The 27,312-nt window shown below is 43.4% G+C and overlaps 1 protein-coding gene across 1 annotated transcript in view; it reads right to left on the reverse strand.

Moving 5' to 3' along the window:
* Positions 1–27,234, reverse strand: part of SLC6A8 (solute carrier family 6 member 8) — a 30,559-nt gene extending 3,325 nt beyond the window's left edge. Inside the window, exons 1-11 of the mRNA XM_070938152.1 lie at positions 26,932–27,234; positions 18,601–18,732; positions 17,620–17,872; positions 17,341–17,473; positions 13,205–13,339; positions 12,634–12,737; positions 10,208–10,332; positions 9,284–9,396; positions 8,993–9,130; positions 4,698–4,800; positions 1,276–1,376 (exon numbers count right to left, since the gene is read on the reverse strand). Of these exons, the coding sequence (XP_070794253.1) occupies positions 1,276–1,376; positions 4,698–4,800; positions 8,993–9,130; positions 9,284–9,396; positions 10,208–10,332; positions 12,634–12,737; positions 13,205–13,339; positions 17,341–17,473; positions 17,620–17,872; positions 18,601–18,732; positions 26,932–27,220 (1,626 nt within the window). The 5' untranslated portion in view covers positions 27,221–27,234. The remainder of the gene's footprint in view (positions 1–1,275; positions 1,377–4,697; positions 4,801–8,992; positions 9,131–9,283; positions 9,397–10,207; positions 10,333–12,633; positions 12,738–13,204; positions 13,340–17,340; positions 17,474–17,619; positions 17,873–18,600; positions 18,733–26,931) is intronic.
* Between the last annotated feature and the right edge of the window lie 78 nt (positions 27,235–27,312).

Consider the following 27,312-nt stretch of genomic DNA (forward strand, 5'->3'; position numbering starts at 1 on the left):
TGGGACAGATGACTGGGCCCAACCCCGAGGACCTTCAGAAAGGCAGTAAAGTAGTATAAAAGAAATGGTTCTTTCCTAGTATCTGGGATCAGACTGGTAGATTCCCACTTGTTGAAAAGTGGTATATTTTAGTCTTGATTTCTTTATTTATCTCTCAAATTTATATAGGTGGCCATCTCCCCAAAAGTAACTTTGGGCAGCGCACAACCATAGTCCTGATCACCATTTAATGGCCTTAGTTTATTTCAGGACTATGTGTTATTTCCCTTCTGTATTTTTCATGATTTTAGATGCTGCCCAGTGTCTTGACTTGGGTGGCCATTTGCACGTCTTAAATAAATGAATAACTGGAAGCATGAGGGGGAAAAGTATAAGTAACTTTGCCTTGATTTTGTTTAATATATGATGGAACAGAGAGAAACCTGGAACAGACTTGTGAGATTCTGTTATTCTACCTCACCACTGGTACAATAATGATAATAAATCCCTGCCATGCCAATTTCTCAACATGATTTACCTTAGAAGCAGGGGTGAAATCCATCAGGTTCTAACAGGTTTTGGAGAACCGGTAGCAGAAATTTTGAGTAGTTCAGAGAACCAGCAAATACCACCTCTGGCTGGCCCCAGAGTGGGGTGGGAATGGAGATTTTGCAATATCCTTCCCCTGCCATGCCCACCAAGCCATGCCCATAGAATTAGTACGGAAAAATTTTGGATTTCACCCCTGCTTAGAAGGCTCACAGGCAGCCCCGATCCTAAACTGGAAAGGCTTCGGCTATGATTCTGGTTCTTTTTGCTGGTCCTTCCCAGTTATTTTACACCCCCCCCCACAGTCCATTTGACCCAGAGACAGTGTAGATTTTCCCCTACTGAATTTCTGCCTGTTACATACCTGAATGGAATCAGGAACATGAATAGCTTTCCTTTTTATTTTTTTCTGGGCTTGTGGAGAAAACTAGCTTTGAGAGCCAAATTTGGTCCAGTAATTAAGGTGACAGGCTAGAAACCAGGAAACTGTGAGTTGTCCTCCAACCTTAGGCATGAAAGCCGGCTCGGTGATTTGGGGCCAGTTCACTCTCTCAGCCCAGGACGTCAGGCTTGGGCAAGCAGGCTGGTTGGTCAATTCCTGTTGCAACCATTGGATCAACACTTATTTGATCCAAAAAAAGTGGGCCTTGCACTGGTGGGAAAACTCTAGGAACTAAACAATAATATACCAAAATCTAGCTTTCCCCCCGACAAAGAATCCTCAAGAGCTCCATCCCCCAAAATTACCAGGCAGATGAGAGGAGTCACGACCATCCAGCACCACTTCATCCAAGGAAAGGGCCGGTACCCAATCATGCAGGCAATGTCATCCATGAAACGGTCAGCCCCTGGAAGGAGATGGGAAGCAGTGAAAGAGTGAGTGGCTTCTGAGAATGTAAGAGGAGCTTTGCTGGATCAGACCAGAGAGGGATATCAGAAAGGCTGGGCCTGCTTCAAACATTAGTGCTTTGGATCTTTGCATGATCACAGAACTTCCCAGAGTGCTTAATGAATACAGCCTCCATGCTTGTCCTACATGCAAAGCCACTCTTAGGAGTAATTTCGGAAGTCGGAAGTGGGAAGAGGTATAATATCCACCCAGCTTTCTTATTCCTGACAGTGGCCAACTGGGGCTTGTGAGACAAGGCCAAAAGGGTCCTTAGCGTCTTCAGTTGAAGCTTTCTGCATACCTCTGTCTCACCTCAGCAGCCCAGCCGGTCTGCTCCTCCTCTCCTAGTGACTGCAGATTAAATGGGGACCTTTCAAGGACACAGCTATGTCTCAGCAGCTCAGAGAGGAAGGGAAAAACAGAGGTGCCCTTGATTGAGGATGGCGCGTAACAGAATGTCTAAAGTCCAACCTTTGGTCACATTAATTACATACACAAGATCACTCCTCTTTTTTACTCCTGAAAAATTAAACTGAAATAACACCTTCTGTTGGCTTTGAGCACCAGAGTGAGAGAGGGAACATGGCTAGGGTTTTTTTTTTTTTAAATGCTGCTGTGTTCTCCATTATTAGGATAAAAGAATGGCCTAATGGGAGGATCTTCTGCCTCTTCCAAGTTCCAATATCTGCTATGAGTGGAATCTAAACTGCATTACTATTGTCAGCCCCAAGCTGTAAAGTGATAATTAAAAATGAGGTGTATGTGTCATGCTGGGTAGGGTTTGCCTCCCCGCTGGAGCAAGTACTGACAGGGTAAAGGGAAAAAAAAACACCCTTTAATTACTCTTTGGCCATGCGAGGGAGGGTGAGTGCAACAGGGATCTCAGATGCTAAGCTGGGCCATGCCTGATTGCTATTTGGAGGGGAGATCTGAGAACTGCTGGTTAGATTGAGAAGTTGAAAAGTCTCAGAAAAAGGCAACAGCATAATATTTCTCTAACGTTGCAAGAAAATTCCAGGGACGTATTCCCAAAAGTCATGCTTGACTTAAGGGGGTCTTGTGCTTAAAACTAAACGGGTCTGAGCAACTGATCTCATGGCAAATTTGTTCCTAGACTTTCCTATCTCAGACTGAAAATGTGCATGTATGAATGGTGGTAAATACAATTCCCTGTTTTTAGAATAATCCGGCGGACTACTTTTCCACATGAGTTTCTCTCCAATAAAGGAGAATATTTGTACTGAGGATTGAAATGAGGGGTCCTTGGTCCTCTCTGGGCTTCTCAAGAAAATAACCAAACTCAGAAAGCACCAAGAATTTTTTCTCCAAATGTAAATATGGAGAAATTTCCTAATTCCTCTATGCATCACTAGGAGTTTAAAATAGCAAATCCAGAACTGTTTTTGTCAGTCACAGCACATGCCCTTAAAATAATCCATGCTTAGTGACCTTGTCCCTCAGGCCTGTTGATGAAATGCATTGCTCGGTTACACAATTTGTAGTTCCAGATTGCTGTGAGGTTTAAAGAGCATCGGAGTCTCTTCAGCAGGCAAGAGTAGAAAAACTCTGCGGCACTGGTAATGAAAATGGGCATTTGGGTTGGCGCAGTTATTTTATATGCACACCTGAAGCCAAATAAGCCAGAGCAGCTTTCAAGGCCTCAAGACAGATGGAACTTGGACTAAGGTGTTTCCAAATTGGCTCCAGTGCTCATAAACCAGATGGGTCCCATCCCATAGCCCAGTACTCATAACCATCAAGGACAAGAGAAATTATAATCAACTTTTAAAAATACATTATAGAGTATTAACACTCTCTCTCTCTCTCTCTCTCTCTCTCTCTTTCTCTCTCTCTCTCTCTCTCTCTCTCTCTCTCTGTGTGTGTGTGTGTGTGTGTGTGTGCACGTGCGTACACTCACACACACCTGATGCTGCTGGTTTATCTGCAGAGGTGGTGTGCCATTGCCTGGAGCCCAGTCAAGGCAGCACATGAAAGGACCAAGCTAGAAACCTTTCAGTTCCTGTGAAGAAGAGCTCTGATTGCGTTGCCCTTTGCCCTTTCTATATAAATCAAGGCAGGTACAAGGGAAGCTCTTATCATTTATCTCTTTATTACTTAACATTCCACTCATACCTACATTAAGGAAAGTGTAGGGCTGCCAACAAAGAAGTTCGGGCTGTTAGCAAGTTAGGTGAGTGCCCTAGAGACTTGCTAGGGCCAGGCAAGGAGCCTGGATCCTTTTCATCTCTGCCTGTACTATTTGGTGATGTAAAGAGTGATTGGGAAGCAAGAAGATACCAGCAGCCCAATTAGACTTACAAGTAAAACACCACACTGAATTGGAGAGGAGAAAGAATTTTTTGGTCCCTGGAATGCCAATTTTCAATGCAAGGAATCAATCAGGTCTCAGTGAGCGGAGGTCTCAGTTGATCATTTTCTTTTAACTTGTAAAGAACAATGAAATATGTGTGGTTTAGATTTCCAAATGTGTGATTTAGATCTCCAAATCTTACCTTTACCTGTCACCCGGGTCCTAAACTCACTTTATCCACTCTTTTCATGGGGAGGATAGGGAGGAGAGCTCAGTCCATACACTGCCCTCCCCACTTTTTAAAACTGTCATCTCATCCTACTTTAAATGTGAAAAAAGGCAAGCCAGTGTGATGTGGGAAAGCCATAAGGTGCAATTCCAGAGCAAGATGGCTGCTTTTAAGTCTCCGTAGCATGTGTGTCCCTCTTTCATGATACCGATTAATCACTAAGCGACTTCTGAGCTGCTCATATTAACAAGAGAGCCATTTTCTCTAAATGGCACCCACTAAAACAGAGGTCTTCAAACTTGGCAGCTTTAAGACTTGTGGACTTCAACTCCCAGAATTCTCCAGCCAGCTATCTTAGAAGAGTCTTAAAAACTTTTCACAAGGCATAACCCAAGCACCTTTCCTGTTAAAAGCTAAACACGGGACTGCGCATTTTACATTGTTGCCTGTCTGCAAGCATATGTGCATATGCGTTATGCAAGTCCATTACTAAATGTTACACGGTAAATGATTCACCCTCAGAAGGAGGTTAAATGTCACATTTATTCCATTTGTGCTTTTGAGAATTAGAAACGATTTTTTTCCCCTCTCTTAGCCAGAATGCTTGCTTTACCGATTTGTGCCAAGCAGCTGACATGCTGGTTGATCTGTATCTAATGTCAACATTTGGGGCAAAACACCTCTTGCTTTGCCAGCTTTGTTTCAGGTGATTCTTTAATCATCATGCAACTCTCTCTTACCATAAACCCAGGCGATGACCACGCACTCCCAGAAGGCCTGCCACAGTAGTGTTGTACCACTCGCTGAATAGTAATCGAAGAGCTGGAAGACATACATGCCCCCCTAGGAGAGGGGCTGGCTGTGAGACAGCAGGATGCAACAGGGCACTTTCAAAATGGCCTCCCTTGCCCGGCTCCAGGATCCTCCTCTTTCCTACTCAGGGCACCTCCATAGAATTAGTTCTTCTAACCCAGGTTAGTCTTATCACAAAACAGTTGCTAAGCACAGCACCATTTTTCCCCCCCCAAGTGACAGTAGGAGCAACATTCCTTCCTTAAACCTGCTTTATTGAACCCACTTCTGCTGTTTGAAAAAAAAAAAACAGAAGGAAGGGAAGATGGGAAGTTCCTTGCCACAAAGGGTAGAGTTGACAAAGCCACTTCCCACACTCTTCACTGGAATGAAAGACCAGGAGTAGGTGGCAACTCCTAACCATGCTCTTTTGCCTTGTTGAGCAGGTTATGGAAGGCAGTGGCTAAAACATTTGGGAGCTTTACTTCTTGGTAAGCAGCAGCACCTGGCTGATTTTCTCTGGGTGGGAAGCTATACAGAATGAGGCTCAGTGAAGGTCTAGATGGGAGACCATTAGAGAATCCCATGGTTGTAAAAACAAAATGCAGAAGAACAGAAGCCACTTTGAAAACTGAGTTTAAACGTGCTTGGGATAAACACATGTCCACCATTCAACAATAATTAAAAATAAATAAAATAATACATAAATTAAAAAGAAAAAAATCCCCAAAATACTCAAAAGGCAGACTCAATGGATCTTTTTCTGACTTTCTGCTTTTTCTATAATGTGGTTGTATCTACCAAGGCACCAAGAGTCAAGAATAAAGAATAAAGAAGAATTGACTTTCATTCTGCTATCTTCTCAGGAGGCAGTAGGAAGATTGGAAGAAAAAGGACCAGCAGTTCTGAAGGATGGGACAGCAGGGAAGGGAAAGTTGAGCAAAGCTACTGAGCTTAGCACTGAAGAATTCCTCAAACTTCTTGGCAGCATTACCATAAAATGGAAGAGTAAGAACTTCTCATCAAACATAAATCAACATATATACCTTATCTATAAACCAACCCACGCCATGAGAATTCCTAACAAATAACTGTGGATGAGTAACTCAAAAATGTCTGATGGCTCCTGAGAATGCCAGGAGTAGAAAGAAAAGGAGGTCTAACTGGAAGGCAAAAATGCTTTCTCATTCTGCTGGGCAAAATGGAGAGGTTCTGTGGAGAAAGTAAGGCCACATCAGGAGTATTTCAAGTCTTCTAATCCAAATCCTTCTTACTCCCTGGACACACATTCAAAACAGCAGAAAGAGGCTTGTCCCAATAGAGATGGAGCTTAAAAAAAGAATGGCAAAGAAGAAAAAAGGAGAAATCCCCTACCACAAATATTCACATCTTTCTTTGCCAACCGGCATCTGAGGAATTCTCTAAGGAATGACCCTTCCCCATCTTTGCAATCTGAGTGTTCTGCTCCGCTCGAAGCAGAAGGGGAAAGAGAGATGGGAGTTTCTGTCTATGGGTAGTGGTATCTAAACCTGAGAAACTGGGAATTAGCCATAGGAGGAACAATCACCTGGAAGTTCTAGTAAGTTAAACAGTCTCACCCAAATGGGATACAGTACAGTAGGTGCATGGTCGCTGTTATTAAAAACAGCCCTTTCTTTTTGAGATTCCATATAGCAGAAGCACTGTAAGAGATGAGCTGTTCCTCCCCAGATTACAACTGGAGATAACATTTCACAGCGTGTTTTCGTACAGTTCCCCGGAGGGAGGGCAGGTATTCTCCAGCCAGGGAAGAGCTGGAGCTTGCTTCAGATTGTCTCTGTGTCCCCTTCTCTCCCCTTCACTCAACCAATCAGGGATTGGTTCAGACACTTTCTAGGCCATGGCAAAGCTTCAGGGATTCCCTTACACCTGTCAGCTGTTGCAAAGCAGGCTGCTGCATCTGGGAATCCCAAGAAGACTTTTTCCCCCCTTCTTCAGGATGATGTCACTGCTCAAATACTGGCAAGAGAGGGAAGAGTTTCAGTAAGGGCAGAGGTCTCCCTGCCCTAGAAACACAACAGTTGTGGCATTTGCCCTGATGAATGAACTTTTCAAGGCACACTTCGGTCCCAGTCATGTGCTCTGATTACAGTTAAAGTCCTCTGATAAATGAATTTCTGGTTGGAAATCACTCAGGAAAGGCACTTATCTAAACAGAAGAGGCCCTGCTCCAATCAACTACTTTCACACAAGGGACCCAAGGTGCATCTGCCTCAAGCTGTAAGTTTCCTATCAGTCTTAAATAACTGTTCCTTGATGGTTGGTTTAATGAATACCAGTTCTGCCATTAAAAGATCATATAGCATATTTTTTGCATAATAACCATTCTCCCCCTCCTCAAATCATAAGGTAACAAGAGGGGAAGGACAATTATGACATATGCCTCAGGCCAATCAACGCCGTATAGAACCTGCTCCTACATCCACTGAAGAATTTATCTGAGCTTGGCACTGAAAGGAGACAGTAGGTGCAGCAGTCACAGCTCTGTGGATGCTTTAGCAGAGGACACTAAACTCAGTGGCTAGGACATAAAGGGGGCACATTATAAGGAAGTCCTTAATAAAATTATGAGGAGCTGCTAAATGGCATAAAGCTCCAAAATCTTGGATGGGAATATACAAAAGAGAAATCGTAGCATTTTATTTAGAACAGTAATGGGAACTGTAAGACCTCCAAATATTGCTGCCAGCAGCCTGTCCCGCTAATGAAGTTGAAACTCCACTCCTGATCTTAGATCCTTCAATAGGTATCGCGCCAAATAGAACCAGAAATATGGGTTTTATCTATACTATATAAGTGGGAGCTCCCTGAATACAAAAAGACAATGTGTCAAAAAGAAGAGTTTAATCTAAAGCCAGAGAAAAGTATATAACTACCCTAACTGCAACTTGAAGCAATAGAGGTCATTCTCACTGAGTGACCACAATTGTTTAAGAACTGGTAATTTCGCTTTTAAGCAAAGCAGTCACTTAGTGAAACTGCATCTTCCTTCAGCTTTCTTTTGCCTTAAGACCTGTGAAGGTCATATATAAGAGGATTGATTGTAAAGTTATTTTTTCCCTGTCATAACTGCAAATGGTTGCTAAATGACACAGTCATTAAATAAAGACTACCTATAAGTAACCAACAAATCTTTTCAAATAAGTTTCCATTAGCAAATACAGGTCTTACAAATGCTGTCTGTATTGTTAGGCTTGTGCATTGTGTGCATACCGTATATAAATAGTTTCATATTATGTAACTAATCGGCTGTACTTGCCAATTTCGTACAGTGTAAGCAACAGTGAATAATTGACAATTACCCCTGCTACCAGGATTAAAGGAAAGGTCTTTAGGATCACAGAATTCATTTCATAGAAAACCTTTCTCTCTTTTTCCCAAAATTAACAATAAAATCCTATGCGTTTACTCAGAGAAGTCTGGGTGTTCTCATGCTAGCAGATAAATATGCCTGGCCTTGCAGCCTATACTTTGATGAATGCCTGCTGTTTGGGAAACCCATACATTTATACACATTCAAGTTTTGCAAGAAATGGCCAGCAAAGAATACTCTGGAAAGCTTTGTTGGACAAACCATGCTAAATCTAAGCCGTTACATCAGCAGAATCTGAAGTTTTACAAGGAGACTTGCAGCTGATTTACTATCATGTGAAAACATGAATATCTACATTGGAATGGACTAATCAAAGGAACAAAAGCTTGATATATGTTGCCTATACATAGTGGAATATGAACCATGCTAATTCGTGCTTTTGTTTTAAGCCTATGTTTAAGAGCAGATTCTCTCTGCCCACAATTAAAAGATTGACATTATTTCTCAGCTGGCTTTTTATTGTAGTTCTAGAAGTAAGGATGGAGGATAGAGATACCTGCTCTGTTTTTTAAGCAGTTTGAACAATGCTGGGACAGTGCATTTGGTGTGCCATGAAGGACAGCATTGTGATCCACCAGGCAAATCCCTCTTCTCATACCCACAAGCATGACTTTTACCATTCATTACAATACTTATGTAGGAATTGTCAACAGGGAGTTAACCAGTCTCAGAAGGCGATCTGAATTTACTGCTTCGGTTGGTCACCTCCAGAATGTCCCAAACCTCCCTCTTTTTGGCTTGTGCAGACCTGTACAGCTCTGCTTTTCATCCGCCTTCCCCTCCTTCCCTCCCCTTCGAATTCCTCTAAGGGTGCTTCAGTGGTGGTCGTACCTCAGTCACCATGGACAGCTCAATGAAGAAGCAGATGACACAGAAGATGGCCACGGTGATCTCTCTCTGGAATCGGAAGGCATGAGCGGATGGGAAGAAGTCCAGGATCCCAGTTATAAAGCCTTCAACGCCTACAAACTAGTGTGGAAGGGGAAGAGAAGCAAAGTATAGAGACTGGAGAACTTCATGCAAAGATGTTGAAGGCAGGATAATGAATCTCCTGCCATTCTCGGTATTGTGTTGGCTACTCATTTGCTTCCTGCTTTCTGGCCCTCCCCCTTAAAGTCTCACCTGGCTGTCTAAGCCCAGAAGCAGCAGCATGAAGAAAAAGAGGGCAGCCCAGAGAGGAGCAACTGGCATCAGAGTGACAGCTCTTGGATAGGCAATAAAAGCCAGCCCAGGTCCTGCAGAGGACAAAAAGAGGAACAAAAGGCTAACTTAACAGAGAGACACACTTGCTTCAGGGAAGAAGGAACAGCTTCCTCTGCATTTCCAGTTTGGTAAAAAGTAATCAATCAAATGGTCACTTATTTCCAGCCAGCTTTTCCTCTATCCTGAAAGGCATGGTGCCGTCTCAAATAGAACGTCCCAAAATGCTTAGCAACATGTCTTTCTTTTATTTTGCAGACTCACACTTTCAAAGGCAGTAGATTTTTATTTTACTTTTGCATCAGGACTGAGACAGTCTCAAGATTTCATTTAGAATCTCAAGAGCTGTTTCGGATGGATCGGAATACAATTTTGCTTTGAAATGAAAGCCAAGATTATTATTTTTTTCATTCTGGCAAAATGACACCGCTAGTAGGAAAACCTCATAATGTACATACATGCAATCCTATGTATACCCTGTTCAGTGTTACAAATCCGATTCTAAATTGTGTGCGTATAGTGATGTGTCATGCCTTTGCGGTAGTTCTGGAAATACCGGATGCACAGGGGTAGTTCCAATTATGCTGATCTTTCCCCTTGATCATCTTCTTGATAGGATGGGAAGGAATGATAAAAATGGAGTATATCAAACAATTCTGGTATAGCAGGAGAAGGTGTAGTTGTAGGTATAGGTGTAATTTTAAGAATCCAGGCAACCAAACTACGTTCTGCACCTGACCGCCAATGTGTTTATTTCCTCCTAAGATTGCACTTCTCCCAGAAATGGAGAACAGCCAAGCATTTCATCCAACCTGCTTTACCATCCCTGAATTCACGAGCACTCACCAGATTCTGCCACTTTAGAGATATCAACTCCCTGTTCTGCAGCCATGAAGCCTAGGATGGAAAAGACTACAAAACCAGAGAAGAAGCTGGTCCCACTATTAATCAGTGCCAGAATGATGGCATCTCTGCAGGGGAGAAAAGACAAAGGACGACAACTGTGAAAGAGTGATCTGACAAAAAGGGGCTTTGTTGTGCTTATCCCTCAGCATAAATCATACCAAGCACAGCTTCCTAGCTGATGCTCCCTATGTTCCACTTGACGTTCAGGTATCAGAAGCAGGTGTATAACTCAATGTTACAGAATCTTGGACACTGAAATCAGTCATAAACATGTCTTATCCTGCATGGGACTGGGCTCTAATGAAACAGCAGCAAGATATGGTGGCCCGTTTGTTATGTGCATCCACCCATTGTTACGAAAGAGTTTGGGCGAGTTATGGAAGGAAGCGAGAGCATCGAAGGTGTTTTCACTATGGAGTAAAGCAGGGCAAGGTGAAAAGAGGATTAATTGTGTTTTGCAGGATGAGCGAGCTTACAAGACAGGCTGTGCCTTGGAGCCCAGCACAAATGGCAGCTGAGGAGGAAAGAAAGGGAGGCTGAGGGATCCAAGGGCATTTCACACTGCAAGCATGCACTTTAGAGACAGATTTGAGGAGATGTTATGGACTAGCAGCAGGACAGGTTGGGCAAGGAGGCCACAGAGCATTCAGAAAGAAGCGAGTGAGTTAGCTCATGAAGGGGAGCAGGGAAAGCGACTTCCAAGCAAAGCACCTCTTGAACCTTTTTCTCAATGATATGGGGACAGAGGGAATTTCCCCAAAATTATTAGATGCTTGCTATTTCTCTATTTCCTTATATATTTGATGAACTTTGCATATACAGTAAATAGGTGAAGCAATTCTTCAATCGAGGCATATTATAATGAGATATTGTTCTTCTTTAAATAAACTTCCATCACGCTTTTCCCTTAACAATGCAAGTTTTAAAACCTAGTGCATTCAGTCTGATTTATCCCCAGACAAATGTGTACAGGGCAACAGCTTAGATGTAGAGCGTTTGGCAGCCTTTGAAGAGTAGCTACTAAAGAAATGTCTTATACTGTACTGTTTGGCTTAGTCAGCAGTGTGATATAATCTGTGAGCGCCCTTAAGCAGTCCCGGGCAGAATCAGATCCCTACTGAATGGCTTTCTGCTGTAGATTAAGAGATTTCCCTGGCATCCCAGATTACCAGCTATTCTTTTCCAACATGGCTAAAAAGACACACGTTGTGTTAATGTGCATGAAAAGTTTCCATGAGGAAAAAAAAAATACACCAGAATGTCAGATGCTCTGGGACTTCAGCTTCCAATAAGTAATAGATTACATGTTCTACCCAAAATAATTTTAAATAATGGTTTTTCCTTTCTACAGTTACAAGTTCCAATTTATTGCTTATGATCTCAGTGTAACAGGTATGTAGTACTGTGTAGGATTGGACTTTACAGTTGGCCAGAAGAGCAACAGTGGCACAGTAAGGGATTGTGGTCCCCAGCTAATGAGAGGGGTATCGGTGTGTATGTGCGTTACTGCTTTTCCTATGCTGCCTGCTTTTCAGGCCACAGTTCACAAGCACAACTCATCTCCTAGGAATAAAATCTCTTAGGATGTCCTTCATATCCCCCAGAAACTGGGATAACCATTGAACCGGTAAAGTTACTAATTATTAGAAATTAAGATCCCCAGAGTGATGACAGAAAAAAAGGCACACTAGAATATTTCTTCTCTGCTTCCCCCAAATTGGAGCCCCTCCCCCAGACATCTTGGATGATAAACCCATCGATGCAGGCAGCACAGTCTATTATTGGCAATACATGTTGTCGTTCAGTGGGTTTGCTGCCAAAGGGGCCTGTGTATGTGGGGTGGGGAAAGATTCTTTATCTTTTAAGATAGACCCAATGAGGGCAGAGTGAAAAGGAAAAACAAAACAAAACAACCCATTGCTTTTCCTGGTCCTGCTTCTCCTGGTTATCATTCATCTGCAGACTAGACAAATCAACCAGGCAGACAGCTTAGTCCTGGCAACCCAGCCGAACAAAACAAGAAAGAGAACCTGGCTCTTGCCTAGCCAACAACTGTTGGAGATGCATGCAGCAATCCGCTGGCATCCTTTCTACTGTTTGGCAGAGCCACACAGCTGCCACTGTGTGACCATCCAGCTTTGCGGCCATCACGGTTCATCAGGCAAATCTCCTATCACACTGAAGCGATGCACAGAGCTTTGCCTGTTGAGTGTCTTCCTGCAGTGCAGGTATAAAAAAAGAGCGAATCCCTGGTAAGGGGTGGATAGAGTGGAGATGGTGACAATTCTACACGGCATAGCCTCTTCTTCCTACGCTCTGCCTGCTTGCCATGCCCCCTTATGGTGATGTAGGAAATGGGGTCTCACTTATAACAATTGTTGTTGAATCGGTTATAGCTGCCCAGGGCAGTGAGTGCCCCCAGTCCTATGGCATAGGAGAAAAAGATTTGGGTCCCAGCATCAATCCACACCTGAGAGGGAAGAAGAAAAAAAAAAAAGAGAGAGAGATTGAAATACGATGGGCTAGTAGAACTCAAGAGTCTTTTCTCCGTCCCTTCGCATACAACTGCCAACTTTTCAACTGCTCCTTGCACTCTGGGCAGCCACTCACTGCTGCCATTAACAAGGGGTGTGTAGTTGATATCTATTTGGTGAAGAGCTTTAGCTATCGCTGCTAGCAAGTCCTTTAACAAATAAAAACCCAGTTCACTGAAGCTGAACTCTTTGCAGAACTGCATTGAGATTTGGCAGCTGAAATCTTGACAATTTATATTCTGTCCCTGTTCACTTTTTTGCTTGTTATCTACTTCACGATTGTAGTGCTTCTCCTTTGTGTGTTTGTGTGTTGTTAATTCCTAATGACACCGCAGTACAAAAGCTGGCTAACCAGTTGGCAGGTCTATATTAACCCTTTCCCTTCCGTATGCCTCTCACTTACCTGAGGGGAACCCAGTTTGGACCAGTCGGGTTTGAGATAGTAAATTATCCCATCCTGAGCTCCAGGCAGCATCACCCCTCGAATAAACAGTATAATGAGCACCACGTAAGGGAATGTAGCAGTGAAGTAGACAATCTATGTTGGGGGGCAGGGGGAGAAAAGAGAGCGGGAATTAAGCTTTTATGGAAAATGGTTTATTTTGTTGCTTTCTATTCAGTGTAGAAGACCAAAGTAGGAGGCAAGCTATCAACTCACTAACTCCCCCCAAAAGGGAAAAACCAACTTTTTAATAATGTTTATTTCTTTATTCTAATATTTACTTCCCTTACAAACCACACTGCTCTCAAAAGAGTTTGCATAAAATGTTAACCTGAATTAAATAACAGCCATTACAAATTGAATTATCCACTGAAAACATTAAATTAAAACTGGTAGCAGCCAAAATTGTTTTGCAGCCCAGCCCAGCAATTAAGCACACACAGGCGGCAACACAAACACTTTCAACTTTCTTAAAAACAAGCAGTGAGGAAGCCTCATCAATTTCCCTTGTGGACTTTTAGTAGTAGCCTCTTTGGTTGAAAACTGGCCACGTGCCTGCACCTTTGCTGTGTGCGTGCTTCTCATGTCATATTAAATAAAACTCCCTCTTGCTTATGCCAGGAAAATGCTTCATGTTCCTGCCTGCTGTCACTGTGAAAGATACAAGGCCAGGAAAAAGAATCGAGAATATCAGTTTTTTAAGAAACCAAGTGACAAATAGCACATTCTATGCAAAGCAAGGTCTTCCTTTCACTCTTTTTTTAAACTTTGCAGGTATAGGAGAGGGTTAATGGGTCAGGGGAGTAGCTTTTTACTTTAGTGTGGGAAGCCTTGGGGCTCCTCTAAAACTTATTGCAGAATTCCCCTTGAAGAGACATCTGACCTGCTCCTTGGACAACTGCCGTAGATTTTCCCACACTAGAGTGCATCCCAAGGGAGCATTCAGTGTGTTCTAAGGTGTGCGCTTCTCCTTTTAGCTAAGCAAACGTCCTGGCCAAGCCCTTCTGGGAACCGTGCCCTGCACTTATAATATTCCCCTCCAATTTGAATGCAGGTTTGCGTCAAATATGTTCTAAGATGTAGAAAATTTTGGAATATCTTCCCTCTTTGCTACTTTAGAAAAAAATAGTGACTAATGGGAAGGGAAATTGCATAGAATTAGCATAGAAAGTTTGGAACCAGCTCGGTTTCTTCATCAAGCACCCCTATTCTTATGGAGCACACAGTCCTGCACCATTTAGCCCTACTACCGATGCCTCTTGGAAAGTCTGAATAGGAGAGTGCATGGATGGAGAAGGCTCTTCCGTTAGCAGAAGGAGATGACCGACAGGGAATCTAGATGTCTTGAAAGGACATTCAAAGAAGGAGAAAGGCTCTCATGGGAAGTTCTGACTCAGATATTCTAATGATCTTTGGATGTCATTCTCCATGAATTAAGTCAGAGGCGGTCAAACTGTGGACTGCATGTGGCATCCTAGTTCATTTGTGAAGCCCCATAAGAAGTGACAACCAAACTACTGATTTTCCATGGCCAGAATGTTTTGGCTGCAAAAGATGCAAAGCTATTGGCAAGGTTTAACCCATCTTGTTTGCATCTTCCCACTTGAAAAAGTAAGAAAGGATGGGGGGGGACATTTTCACTCACCCCCTCCACCACAAATCATACTGGATATAATCCAGGCAGCTCTGTGAATCTAAAATAATGCACTTTAAAAGTATATACCCTAATCAGAGAAATGCTGCTTTTACAATCTGCCTCAAGTGCAAAATATTTTGGATATTTTATTCTTAAACAAGTTCCATTCCCCAGGTCTCTCCTTAAGTCTACTTTGTATGTAAGCTAGAATAGTATTATTGTAAAATAGTATTGTGTAATGAACCATTGTGTATTTAACTTGAACCATTGTGTGATTAACTTGAATTTTGCTACAGTGGGTTCCATTCTTAATTAAGGGTCATCTTTAAACTAGGGTGTTCTTAACCTGGGGACTTGCTGTACAAATAAGTTATAAGAGATATCATGTGTGTATGTATTTATGTTCTTTCTTTAATCAACATCTGGGTCTCCAACACTTGCGGCATATCTCTCCAAGTTTCTGTTTATTGGGGGAGAGGAGGAGCAGAAGAGAAAGATTAAAGAATCAGCAGCTGACTCATCTCCTGCAGCATCAGAAAATTTAAAGCTACAGATATGTTCTCAGAGATGCTGACCTGAAGATTCTTAACATTTATGAGCTCAGAGACAGAGGTCTACTGAACCACTGAGTGAGATCCGGATTATAAGGCATCCTTTGTTGCCAATGGGGAAAAAAATTACAGATATTGAGAATGTATAGAAGATAAAAACTTCAAGGAGTAGACTTAATTTTATTCAATGATATAAGAAGCCCCATGAATGGATAGCTGATGGCTTGTCTGCGAAAAAGTTCTCAGGCTCGACTTCAAAAATTGTCTTCCAACATATATCATGAGAAACACTTAAGAGCTTTTGGCTGCCTCTGACAGCTTTTCCGTCCTTCCTAAGGGACCTTCTGGGCTTCTGCAGCCAGAAGGGGAAGAATGCTACTCTGGACAGGCAGCCTAGCTGATTTCAGCACTGATTCCTCCTCACTAAGGCTACAGGAACTGCAAGAGTGGCCAGCTGTGGAGAGGCTGCACCTCGTCCAAGTGTCTGTCTGCTGAGACCTGGGGGCTGTGGCCCCTCAACTCCAGTGGCTGTCTGCTGAGAATGCCAGCTTTTCTTAGGCATGGAACTTGCTGACGAGTGGGATTTTAGATGCACTGGCTATGCATTGGAAAAAGAGAAGCAGGCATTAGGTATCTAGGGTGGGTGGAACATATGACTCAGAGAGAAATTTTGATATGTGCAAAGGAAGGCCCCTATTTACATTCAGAAAGAATAGATCGTGGGCCACACTATTCATATCTAAGGTCTGAATTCATTCCTTGGCTGCATTTGTATTTGGAATTGGCAGACCTAATAAAATAGAGGCCTCTGTACAGTAGTTGCCACACCAGATGTCATTTTATCTCCCATGCAACCCAGGAGAATTGCTTCTAGTCAGAGAACACACTACTGACAACCTAACTGGACAAGGCAGTTTTATATGTCCAACCACTACAATTTTCTTCAGAGCTGCAGAATAAATTTAAGGCAGGGATCTAACTTCAATTTTAAGAAGTCAAATCACAAGGCCAGTTGTAGTGGACAAATATGACTACTCCTTTAGAAGCTGAGACTTTCCACCCACTTTGTAGAAATTCTGTTTTGCTCTTTTCATAAACAAGAACCCTGATATGTGCCTAAATTTTCTCCCTCACAGAGGGACTCTAGATGGTGTACAAATCAAATGTCAAAAACATACCAACTGTGTGTGTAGAGATTCCCCTCAGGAAGTCTCAGCTGAGATGAGGGATGGGATCTCTTACAAAGGATAATACTTGGTAAATCAGGAGCCAGTGGAGTCTGAGGAATGCTGTTTAGACACCTTTTCCCCCACCCTAACTGTAATTTTAACTTGAATCCTGCTCTTTCTCCATTTCCTGACTGAACTTTGTGAGGGTCTACTGTTCTATGCTTAGCAGCCACCATTCTTCTTTGCCTTAATTGAAAACACTTGGCCTCCAGAGGTTTGCTTAAGGTTTATTTGCCTCCTGCATGTCTCACAGTTTTCCAAAGATCAATCCAATCCTTCCAGCTGCAGGCACCCATCAGTCACACGTACCTCCCCTCCCCTCATCCGTAGTTGTTCCCAAAATGCACTTTTCTCCATATGTTTATTTTCATGTCATCATTTCATTCAACATTCTCTTCTCATCCCCGGGACTGTGTATATACCTGTTTCCATTCACCCTCCACCTGGCCCCTTCTTCAAGAGCCACATCATCTCCACAGGTAAGAGCCTTCAGAGTGGGCTGCTGAGCACTTAGCAGGGAGGATTCAGGAAGCAGGCGACTGCCAGTGGGTGCTCTGAAGAGAAGGAATTTACCTATCTTCTGGAGTCTCATGTGACCACTGCCACAATTCATTCAAAATTTCTCCCCCACCTTCTCCTCCCTTCCACAATGACTCAGACCATCTCCCTGCAGCTTCCTACCTTTCCTGCAGATTTGACGCCTTTCCAAACGCAGAAATAGACAAGGACCCAGCAAGACAGAAGGCACAGGGTCACTTCCCAGTTGATAGCCCCAGGGTAATCTAGGCCTTTTGAAATATTCAACACTTTGTTCCTGCAAACAGAAGGAGAAAGGGTGATCACCCAAAAGGGACGGCTCTGTGATCAAAGATCTCCACCTATGCAGGTGAGCATGGCCCTGCTCAGAATGGAGAACTGGAAGGTTAGCTTAGGACAGAAGGGTACAATGCCATAACTCACTCCCAAAATTCGATGACAGGTGACCGCTTGTCGGAAAGTTCATCACAGGTAAGGTTGCTGCTGGCAGTGCCATTGGCACAGTCTTCATGTCGGAAGATTTCCACACACTCTGGGGAGTTCCAGGGATTCCCACAGGTTGCCCATGGCAGGGTGGCTGTAAAAGACTTCACCAGATAGTAGAAGCCCCAGGCAAGTACCATGATGTAGTACGTGTTGCAGTAGAAGACAATCACCATGGAAGCAAATCCCAGTCCTGTTTGGAGAAATTCAGTTACTTGAAAAAAGAATGGGCTATTTTCCCTAAAGGGTATATGACACTGTTGTACAATGAAAATGAGTGATATAAAATGTAAGTGGCATTTGCTAAATGTCCATATTTTAAATTCTGGAAACAGAACTCTATTTTCATCAAACAGTAATTTAATTTGGCTTTGCATGCAGGAGGAAAGAGTGATGAAAAAGACCCATTTTTAATCGCTAGTAAAAAAAAATAAAATAGTAGGGCTTCTTTTCCTGGGCTTCTAAGATTACAGTGTGTAATCATACACTACATACTGTTTGCTCAAGTAGGTTTTTACTGACATATTGATTACAAACGTTTTGGGTATCAAAAGCCAGTGATCTCAGCCTGATTATTTCTGTACTGTATGCTACCAAGAGATTCATGTCTATATTTAAGCAATTCTTCTCTATGCATCCAAGTACTCCATGCTTCTTTAATACCTCCTGACCCATCTTTGCCAACTTCACATATTCTTCTACTATACCCTAATTTGGGCACATCTCAGAGATCGATCTATTGGGCCTTTTGATATCCCCTTGGTTCTCACTGAAGATCCCACAGTGATGTTCTGACTTGGGAAGTTGAGAGAAGATGCTATTAGAAGGTAGCTCAACCTTTCCCCGTAAACAAACTCATACAATGAACCCTAAGAGCAATAAACAGAAATAAGGGGATTAGTTGGAAAAAGATATTCTTACCTTTGAAAATCGGCGCTATGTTCCATACAGTGATGCTTCCAGCCTTCATGAATTGCCCCAAAGCAATTTCCAAGAAGAAGATGGGAATCCCACCAAGGAGGGCAATAAGAATGTACGGGATGAGGAACACACCTGTAGCCAGGTGAGCAACACAAAGTAAGCAACAGTGTCATTCTTCAGTTCTAGACCACTTCAGCCGTTCCCATAAATACAGGTGATTTGTAGGTCTGTTATACTAAAAACATTTTTAAAAACAGCATCTAAATCTAATCCAATTTAATCTAATCTAAATTGTGCGCTAGGGAAAGCTGAGTCCTGCCCCATAAACTGTGGAAAACGGCATGCCATTTTCATAATTTATTCTGTTTCCATTTGTGGATTGAGAGGAGTGTAAGGGTGTCAACTGAAATCATTCTCAGGGGAAATCGTATTCAGTCAATTTGGAGTTCTGAGATATAATCAAATCCTGGCACACCCTGAAAATTAATCTCAGATGTCATAATGTTTAAAATATGCAAGAATTTCAGGTGGTTTTTGCAGGTTGGGGAGGAGCCAATGAAATGAAATTCAGGTTAGAATCAGGATCTTTTTTTTCAATCAGTACCTGAATTTGTGACTTCTGTGGTTACTTGGAATTGTAATACTCATAGTATTTTAATTCTTCCCAGTTCCCCTTTAAGACCTCTTCATTTGTTGCCACCACTTAACTTATGGTAACCTTTTCCAATTTGTCACATTCTAAGTATTTTGAGATTGCACAATTGATAATCAGCTTTGCTGGTTGGATCATGTTCCTCAAATGTGTTAAGGGTGCTATGCTGGAGAAAGCTGGCTGAGCTGAAATGCATCCTTGCTCTCCATTCAGAGATATTTTGCTGGCAAAAGTCTTTATGTACAAATGTCTGCAAAATATCCAGAGGAAGACCAGATTCCTAAGTAGCTATGGAGCTGGAAAGGAGATAGATAAAAAGCAGACTCTGTTGCTCTCTATTATTTTCCTTCTGACTTTTGTCTTCTGATCATCTAATCATAGGTGCTTCTTCAGACTCCCAAGATCAGAAAAGATCTGTGGGCTTCCCCTGCACTGTCCACATTGGTCACCGTCATTTGATCGTGATCTGTTTCCCTCTTTCCCCAAACAGCTCTCAACTTTCATGTCACCATTGTTCACAAGTATGCCAGCCTCATGGCTGTGACGGACAGGCTGGTGTGTTCCGAAATACGTGTGTGCATGTGGGCCTCAGCATGAATCACCTCAAAGAGGCTATTTATAGTACAGATCCCTGGGTTAAGGGAAGGGCCAAGTATTGCTTCTCGTCCTGCCAATCCCTAGTTAAAAGGATAATCTTGGGGATATAAACTCTTTCCCATGAGGATTAACAAGGCAATGGTTGGGGAATTCATTCATTGCCGCATATAGGCGGGGACATCCATCACCCAGGAAATACAAATGGCGGTAAATCTGTGACTCTGCACATGGAGCGGCTAAGGTACACCATGGCTGCAAGACAAGAGGCTCTAAGATGATATGGGATTTTGTGCCTCTATTTACACATTTAACCAGATCAGTTGAAAAAACAGTAGCAGCCGCATTCCGGAATGTGGCTAGGTTTGATTAATATTAATCTTGGGATTTGGGTAGGTGAGTATATTGTGGTTTTGGTTAATTAATGGTTCAAAGGAGTGTGCAAACATTATTATTACATTAATAACCAGATGGAGTATATCAAGTGAATGAAGCCTCCAAGTGGGTGTTTGGGTGTGAGTATGTGCGTGGCTTTACCTGAAATCTAGCATTTACTCAGATGATAAACCTACATTGGAGATATTTATTTATTGGTTCGATTTATATGCCACCCTTTTCCGGAGACTCAGAGTATTCATTTCAGAGTATTCATTTCAGAATATTGGTGAGGCTTCATATGACTCAATATTTCATTTTCTTTTTTTTAATCCCTGCATGCAGAAAGATAGCAATGCAGGGGAAACAATTCTGGCATGATTCTGGGATAATCTTGTTTTGTTTTGCATAGAAACCCATGTCTGTCTCAAATTCTCACTTGCAGTCTGATACCTACAACTAGACACAAGTTTATCCCTATAAATCAGCCCAGACTCAAAAACTACCCTTTCTTTTGTAGGACCAATTAAGGTCTGAAATATGTGATATGCAATAGTAAAGACTGCTTCTAAGCAACACTCAAAATGTATGCCTCATTCCATTAAATAAGTAGGCTAAAATGGCTTCTTATCAGTTTTCATATTCTCTCTGTTTTTCGATTATCAACTCCATAAGGCATAATGAATGGATGGAAATATCAGGGTTAGATCATGAAATAAATTGGTCGGACAATCATTCCCTCTGCGCAATGAATTTTAGAAATTTTTGTCAAAGAAGACAGAGAGGCTGTTGACAGAATTCTCAGCAATCTCTCCAAATTGTAGTTCTCAGGCTTGAAAATCAATTTATGATGCAATTAATATAACAGCCTTCTTCCCCCAGGAATTAAGCTCCAGCTCTCCTTTTCCCTAGCCCTTGAGGCCAGGTGACCATATACAGATAGTCAGACATTGGAGAAAACTGTCAGACATCTGCAGTATAAATATGTCTCCGATGTTGCCTTTATGCATATATATATAGTAGCTCAGTGACCCCTTCAAGGTAGGAATAGAGGCGACCAAAGTACATTTCTGAATTCACATTTTCACAGACCAATGTTTATAGATGAGACCAAAGATGAGAAAGTATTGACTGCTGCCTGAAGAATGAGATGCTTTAATCTCTTGGTGAGTTAGAAGGAGAAGCAAGGTGATAACTGGAAAAATGAAATCTTATGAATTGAAGTGGTCACTGTTCTGTCCGCAGCAATTTTTCACACTTGAAGGAAAGCACTGACATTTTTCTTTTTCCGATCCTGGCCACCGATCCATTTCTGATTGGGTGTTGAGATGCCTTTGAGGGCACAGAGCCAGAAAGACTGAATCATTCATTCCTTGTGATCTCCTCATATCCCTTGACAAACTCAAAAGATTTTTTTCTATTCTGGATCTCCATCTCAGCTCACCCATGCGAGCCTGCACCTACTTGTCTACCAAATGCTGTGACCCCCGGCACTTGTGAATATGCTGACCCAGGTACAATGCTCCAAGCACACCAGCTTGGGTACAACTTCTGATGGTGGAAGCTTCTATCCCTCCACCCACACACCACAGAATGAGGCAACAGTTTTCTCCTGGAATTTGCCCCCAGCAGCTGTGGCCTGCTCTGTGCCATGCTGAGGCTTTTACACAAAAGAAATTTCTCCCGGCTGTCAGCCGAGTAAAAGAGGAAAGTTCTCAGGGCCTCAAAGGGGAGGGCAGGCGATTATCTCAGCCTCAGCACAAGGCAACCCAGTCACTTTCCCCAGAAGGAACAAAAAATGATTCTATTCCAGCAGGTTTGGAGAAATTGGAAGAATGCAGCTCTATTTAAACCCTGGACTATCCCCCCAGCCATTCTCACAATATACCCCCAAACACTGCCTTGTCCAACTTCCTCTTTCCTACCTAACTTTTCTGGCCACCCAGCTCCTCTGCTTGTTTGGATCACTTTTTCTATCCTTTCTGAGCTCCTTATAAGCTTCAAAACTTTATTAGAGCAGTTTAAACCCATGCTCTGTAAGAGCTGATAGGCAAATAAGACATCCTGGTTATGAGATCAGGTTGTATCAGTGGTGGGTTCCTCCCAGTTCGGTCCGGTTCGGCCGAGCCGGTAGCGGTGATGATATGATGTCACCGAACCGGTTCTCCCCCCTGCCCTCCCACTCCCCCCACCCACCCACGTTATTCTTACCTTTTATTCGGTCCCACCCCCAATCTATTGCTGCCTCCTGAGTCCCAGCTGATGACTAGAGGGAAAAAAAACTGTTTAAACTCTTGCCGTGGGGCTTCAAAGGGCCGTCCTACAGCTGATCAGTGTTAAAAGCAAACAAATGAGTCAGGTCGTAAGTGCGAGGACTGGTCGTTAAGTGCGAGGACCTTCCAGAAATGACTCTGACCAGCTAGCCACGCCCACCTAGTCACATGACCTCCAAGCCACACCCATGCCCACAGAACTGGTAGTAAAAAAATTTAGAACCCACCCCTGGGTTGTATGCTTATCCTTGCTGGCCTAGAGGGTGGAAAGCAATCTTTTCCCCATTCCCTCCCCCCCAATCCCCAGTATCAGTTGCTGGGTAAGATCTGGATCTCAGTGGGGATTATTCAACTCTGGTGACAGAAATCATGTGCCACTCTAAAAACACATGAAATAAAACAGCATCTCTAACCCACCTGTCAAGTTCGAAGTTTTGGCAATCTCTTTGGTTGTTACCTCAAACTGAATCCGTTCTTTATTAGCATAACAAGATTGACCAGAAATACCTAAACTTTCAGGAATGACAGATCCCAGAATTTTTCAATGGAGAAAGAGGAAATAAATGTATCTTTCTCAGAAAGTGCCTATTTAAAATAGTAGGGTTGTCTAAATCTTGTCTTTTCAATTGTGATTAATCAGTTTCTACTGCTTCATCTCAAGTCAGGATTGAGTAAGTCATTTATTCTTTTCCTTTCGCTTTCTGTTCTTCTGTCTTGAAAAAGGAACAGTTAGGGCTTATGGCGACTGATACCTACTAAATTTGTTCCATGCAAATATCAGATGAAAATTGGCTCCAGGGCTGCAGCTGAGAGTTTGTCTTTCTTCTGTAGTCTGCCAAAGTACTTTTTTTTTTTTCCATTTGCACGTACAGCAGTCTTAAACAGAAAGGGCAGATTACAAGGAAGCATTCTGAATCAATAAATGCAAGGAGAAAAAAGCAGAGTACCATTGGTGATGGACAGCAGGGTTTGCACAAAATAAAATAAAATAAAATAAAAGGTATTATCGGTCCTTTGCAGGGTTTGCTAAATTGAGACACTTGTCCTTGGCTATTAAAAGGCTGCCTTTGTAAGTTTTTTTTGCTTCGCTTTTCTTCCAACAAGCACAAAATGGTGAACATCCCACTTAATTCTCACCACATTCTAATTTGACTTTTGAAGTTAGGTAAGGTTAAAAATAGGTACTAGTCCAAGATCACCAAATCGGAATGGAGATTGTATTCCAAGTCACCAGCTCAAGACTGCAAGTATCACTAACAGCACTTGTCAGAGAGAAATAGTTGCAAAAGCGTCAGCTGGACTTGGTTGTTTTACCCAAGAGCCAGGCAGCATGTGAGCGTGACACAATGTGCATCACATCGGCCCATGGCAGGCCTAACAGTATTGCTCTTCTGTTCTCTCCTAAAAGCAGCAAGGAGAAAACCACCTATCCTTAAGGGAGAATGAGATAGCAATTTTGGCCCCGTGCTGCACAGATAACGAATCAAAATGGGAGTGACAATGAGACAGTGGGATCCCAATCCCCATTTACAAAGGTCGGAAAATTCTAAAAGAGAAGGAGAAGAGCCCCTCCCCCTACTTCATTGCTAATTAGGGCAAACCTAAAAAGCTAGGGACTTTAAATGTGCAAGGATTGGCCACGGTAATCTTACAGAGAGGGCAGTGCCCCTGAACAGACACACCGAGAGTAATTCTACTCCTCTTCTTTTTCCTATGTTTTGGGATTAAACTCCACTCTGGGAGAAGGAATTTAGTTTAAGCCTAGGAGACATGTGTCTCCTTTTTTTCTCCAATCCAGTCCCCAGTAGATTTGTCCTTCCCATGGCCTTTGGCAAAGCATGATGTCGCACCAGTTAAAACACATCAGAGTGGAAATGCAGAGTTCTTCTTGACTTCTCATTCAGTTTGTCCTCTGCATCCCTCCTCAAATTCATTGATTGAAAAGGAATAGATCCCAGAACGGTTCACATGGGCTATACGGCCTGGAGAACGCCAGAGGAGCCCTCTTGGCGACGAGATGATGGAAACGGGTCTGGTGAAAATATCATGTTTCCTGGGATTCTCTGCAGTTCTCGGCAGCAATCCCTGCGCCAAGTGCACGCTGGATCCTGCCAGAGCACAACTGCTTTCCATATAATGTTTATGGCTTATTAAACCACAGATGGCCTTACTGCTTTTCTCCAAGGCCAGGAGGTTATTGAGACAACACTGGGGGAGGGGGGAGGACACCCATATTTTTAAGGAAGCCAGCTAAGTGTGATACTCAAGGGCAGTGCCAGATGAGGGCCCAATAAATCCAGGTTCCAGGCACCCATGAAGTTCACTGGATGCTTTTCAGCCAGGCATTTTCTCTTAGCCTGTCCTACCCTTTAGGATCGTGAGGATAAAGTGGGAGAAAGGCAACAACCATTTATGCCACAAGGAATTATTCGGAAAGAAGGCGAGAAATAACAAGCATGTAAACAGTCTTCTCCCCCAGCCCACATGCTCTTGTCATATTTAAATCTTCAAGCTGGATGCTATCCAGGTATGTTATATTGTGAAACGTGATTAACTACATGCTTTCTACAATTACGTTTCCCAATATACAGAAAATAGGAGGACAAAGCAGTTACTGGGGAGGATTGGAAAGCAACCAAAAGGTGCTAGAAGTTTCTGTTCTGACCAATTCACGCATAAAATGCCCTTTCACAATTTGTTCTAAATTTATTTTGCATTATTTATAAAATTTGAGGAAGGCAAGATTTGCCACTGACTCAGTCATCCAAGAAGGACTACCATACAGTGGCCCTCCTTTCAGACAGCTATGCTTTCTCTTTGCCCCTCTGGTATTCCCACACGGTCCCTGTCCTCCCCTGTAATTATTCCCCCAACTCCAACTTTGAAAGAGGTGAGGCATCTGTCTTGGGGTGTCCTGAAAGGAGATGCAACTCTGGAGGCTCAGTTGTTGTATAAGAGGGAAGTGAATGAGAGATTTGGAAGAATCTAACCATGGAATCTACAGGATAACTCAGGATGGGCCCAGGAGAAATGTCCTCTGGATGTGGCTTATTCTTATCAGTGTGTGGGTGTGCTCACGGGCAAGCACACATGTGTATATGTGCGTATACGCAACATTTTTCTAGTTTGTCAAGTAAAGCACCAAAATAATCTCAAAGAGGCTTGGGTCTTCATTCCACCATGTGGCCTGCTTAACTTGTTGCAGTGGGAAAAGAGACAAGAACAAGTACTTCCTTAAGACCCTCTATGGTAGGAGAGGCCAGGTGATATAAGAGCCCCAAAACACTGCAGCTGGAACGAGGTGAGTCCCCACAGTCAAAGTCGGTTGGGAAAACTTTCCTGCTTCCCTTCGATGTGCTCCCTCTTGAGGGACTTTGGGATCCATAAGTAGCAGGATGGGGAGGTGTTTATATTGTATCCCCCTTCAGAACAGCAGCCATGATTCCCTTCACCTTTGCTAGGAGAAGGCGATCCTCTGCCCAGACGGCACTCCTTTCTGCAAGCTGGCAACTGCCCTTTGCTCCCTGCCTAGCCACAGATGTGCGTGGTGACAACACGGTGCCAACTACTTGTATCCTTCTCTGCCTCTCAACATTCCCACTGAACGCAAGATTTCTCCCCTATCTGATCACAGCTCTATCTTCACCCTCGCTCATGTTTCAGTCTGGATAAATTCCTTGCATCTTCCAAGGAGCTTAACCTTCTCCTGTGCAGATTTTTTTTTTTTTTTTTTTTTGTAATACTCCTGCCTGGAGGGATGAGGTTTTGGGGGACTCTCGCAGGATATCTCCCACAAAGATTTCTCGTCCCTTTCCAATCTCATTTCTGGAAGTCCATCTGTTCAGCCTACAAAAATTTACTAAGTGATGATCTGACTCACTTTCGAGTCTTGTTTTTAAATTGTGGGGTCCGGGCCTGAGGCTCTTAGATTCCAGGTAGGCGTGGGGCTGAATGCGCCTACTGAAGAAGACAGGGAAGGCCCTCCGTACAGAGCATATTAACCCTCCCATTCCCAGATCCAGCCTTAACTTTTGAAAGAGCCTGGAGGCTAAGCCAAAGGCCAAAATTCCACTCTAGGAAGGGAGCAGGCTAGAGTTTTTTCCTTTCTAGGGCACCTTTAATCATCTGCTCTTGCTGCTGCCAACTCTACGTCCTGCCTGGATTGCCTTACAAACTACTCCTGAGTTTAGGATGTCAGGGCAGAAAGCCACTGTTTCAAGGCTTTCTCAGGTCCCTGTTCTTCCCAATGGGCCTGGATCTTGAAGCTTCCTTAAGGTGAAAGCTGCAGGCTCCAGAGCTAGGCATCCTAAAGGATTCCCATCCGACTCTCTGGAGAATCACGGATCTCCCCCCTCCCTTAGGAGTATAAGGATCCTGGAGACCCCACCCCACCCCATCCTCCCTTCCACCCAGCCCTCACGGCCGCAGGATGCTCACCTCCCCCGTTCTTGTAACACAGGTAGGGAAAGCGCCACACGTTGCCTAGCCCCACGGCGAAGCCCACGCAGGACATGATGAAATCCATCTGCCGGGTCCAAGTCTCTCTCTCGCGGGGCGGCAAGGCCAGGGTCGGCTTGCAAGTGTCCACGGCCTCCCCTTTGCTCCCGACTGAGGCTCCTTGGCACATGGCGGCTGCGGGGGGTCCCGTCTTTTTGTCCTGCGGTTCGACCGAGACGCTGTAAATGCCGCCGCCGCCGCCGCCCTCCGCCGAAGCCCCCTTGGCCATGGTGCCTGGGGGGATTCCCGAGTCCCGGTCGCCCCCTTCCAGACGGATCGAGACGATGCTCAAAAGAGAAAAGACGAGAAGGGGTGCGGAGC

The sequence above is a fragment of the Pituophis catenifer genome, unplaced genomic scaffold, assembly GCF_029215685.1.
Source record: "Pituophis catenifer annectens isolate HBS135680 unplaced genomic scaffold, rPitCat1.0.hap2 SCAF_2, whole genome shotgun sequence".
Taxonomy (NCBI): Eukaryota; Metazoa; Chordata; class Lepidosauria; order Squamata; family Colubridae; genus Pituophis; species Pituophis catenifer.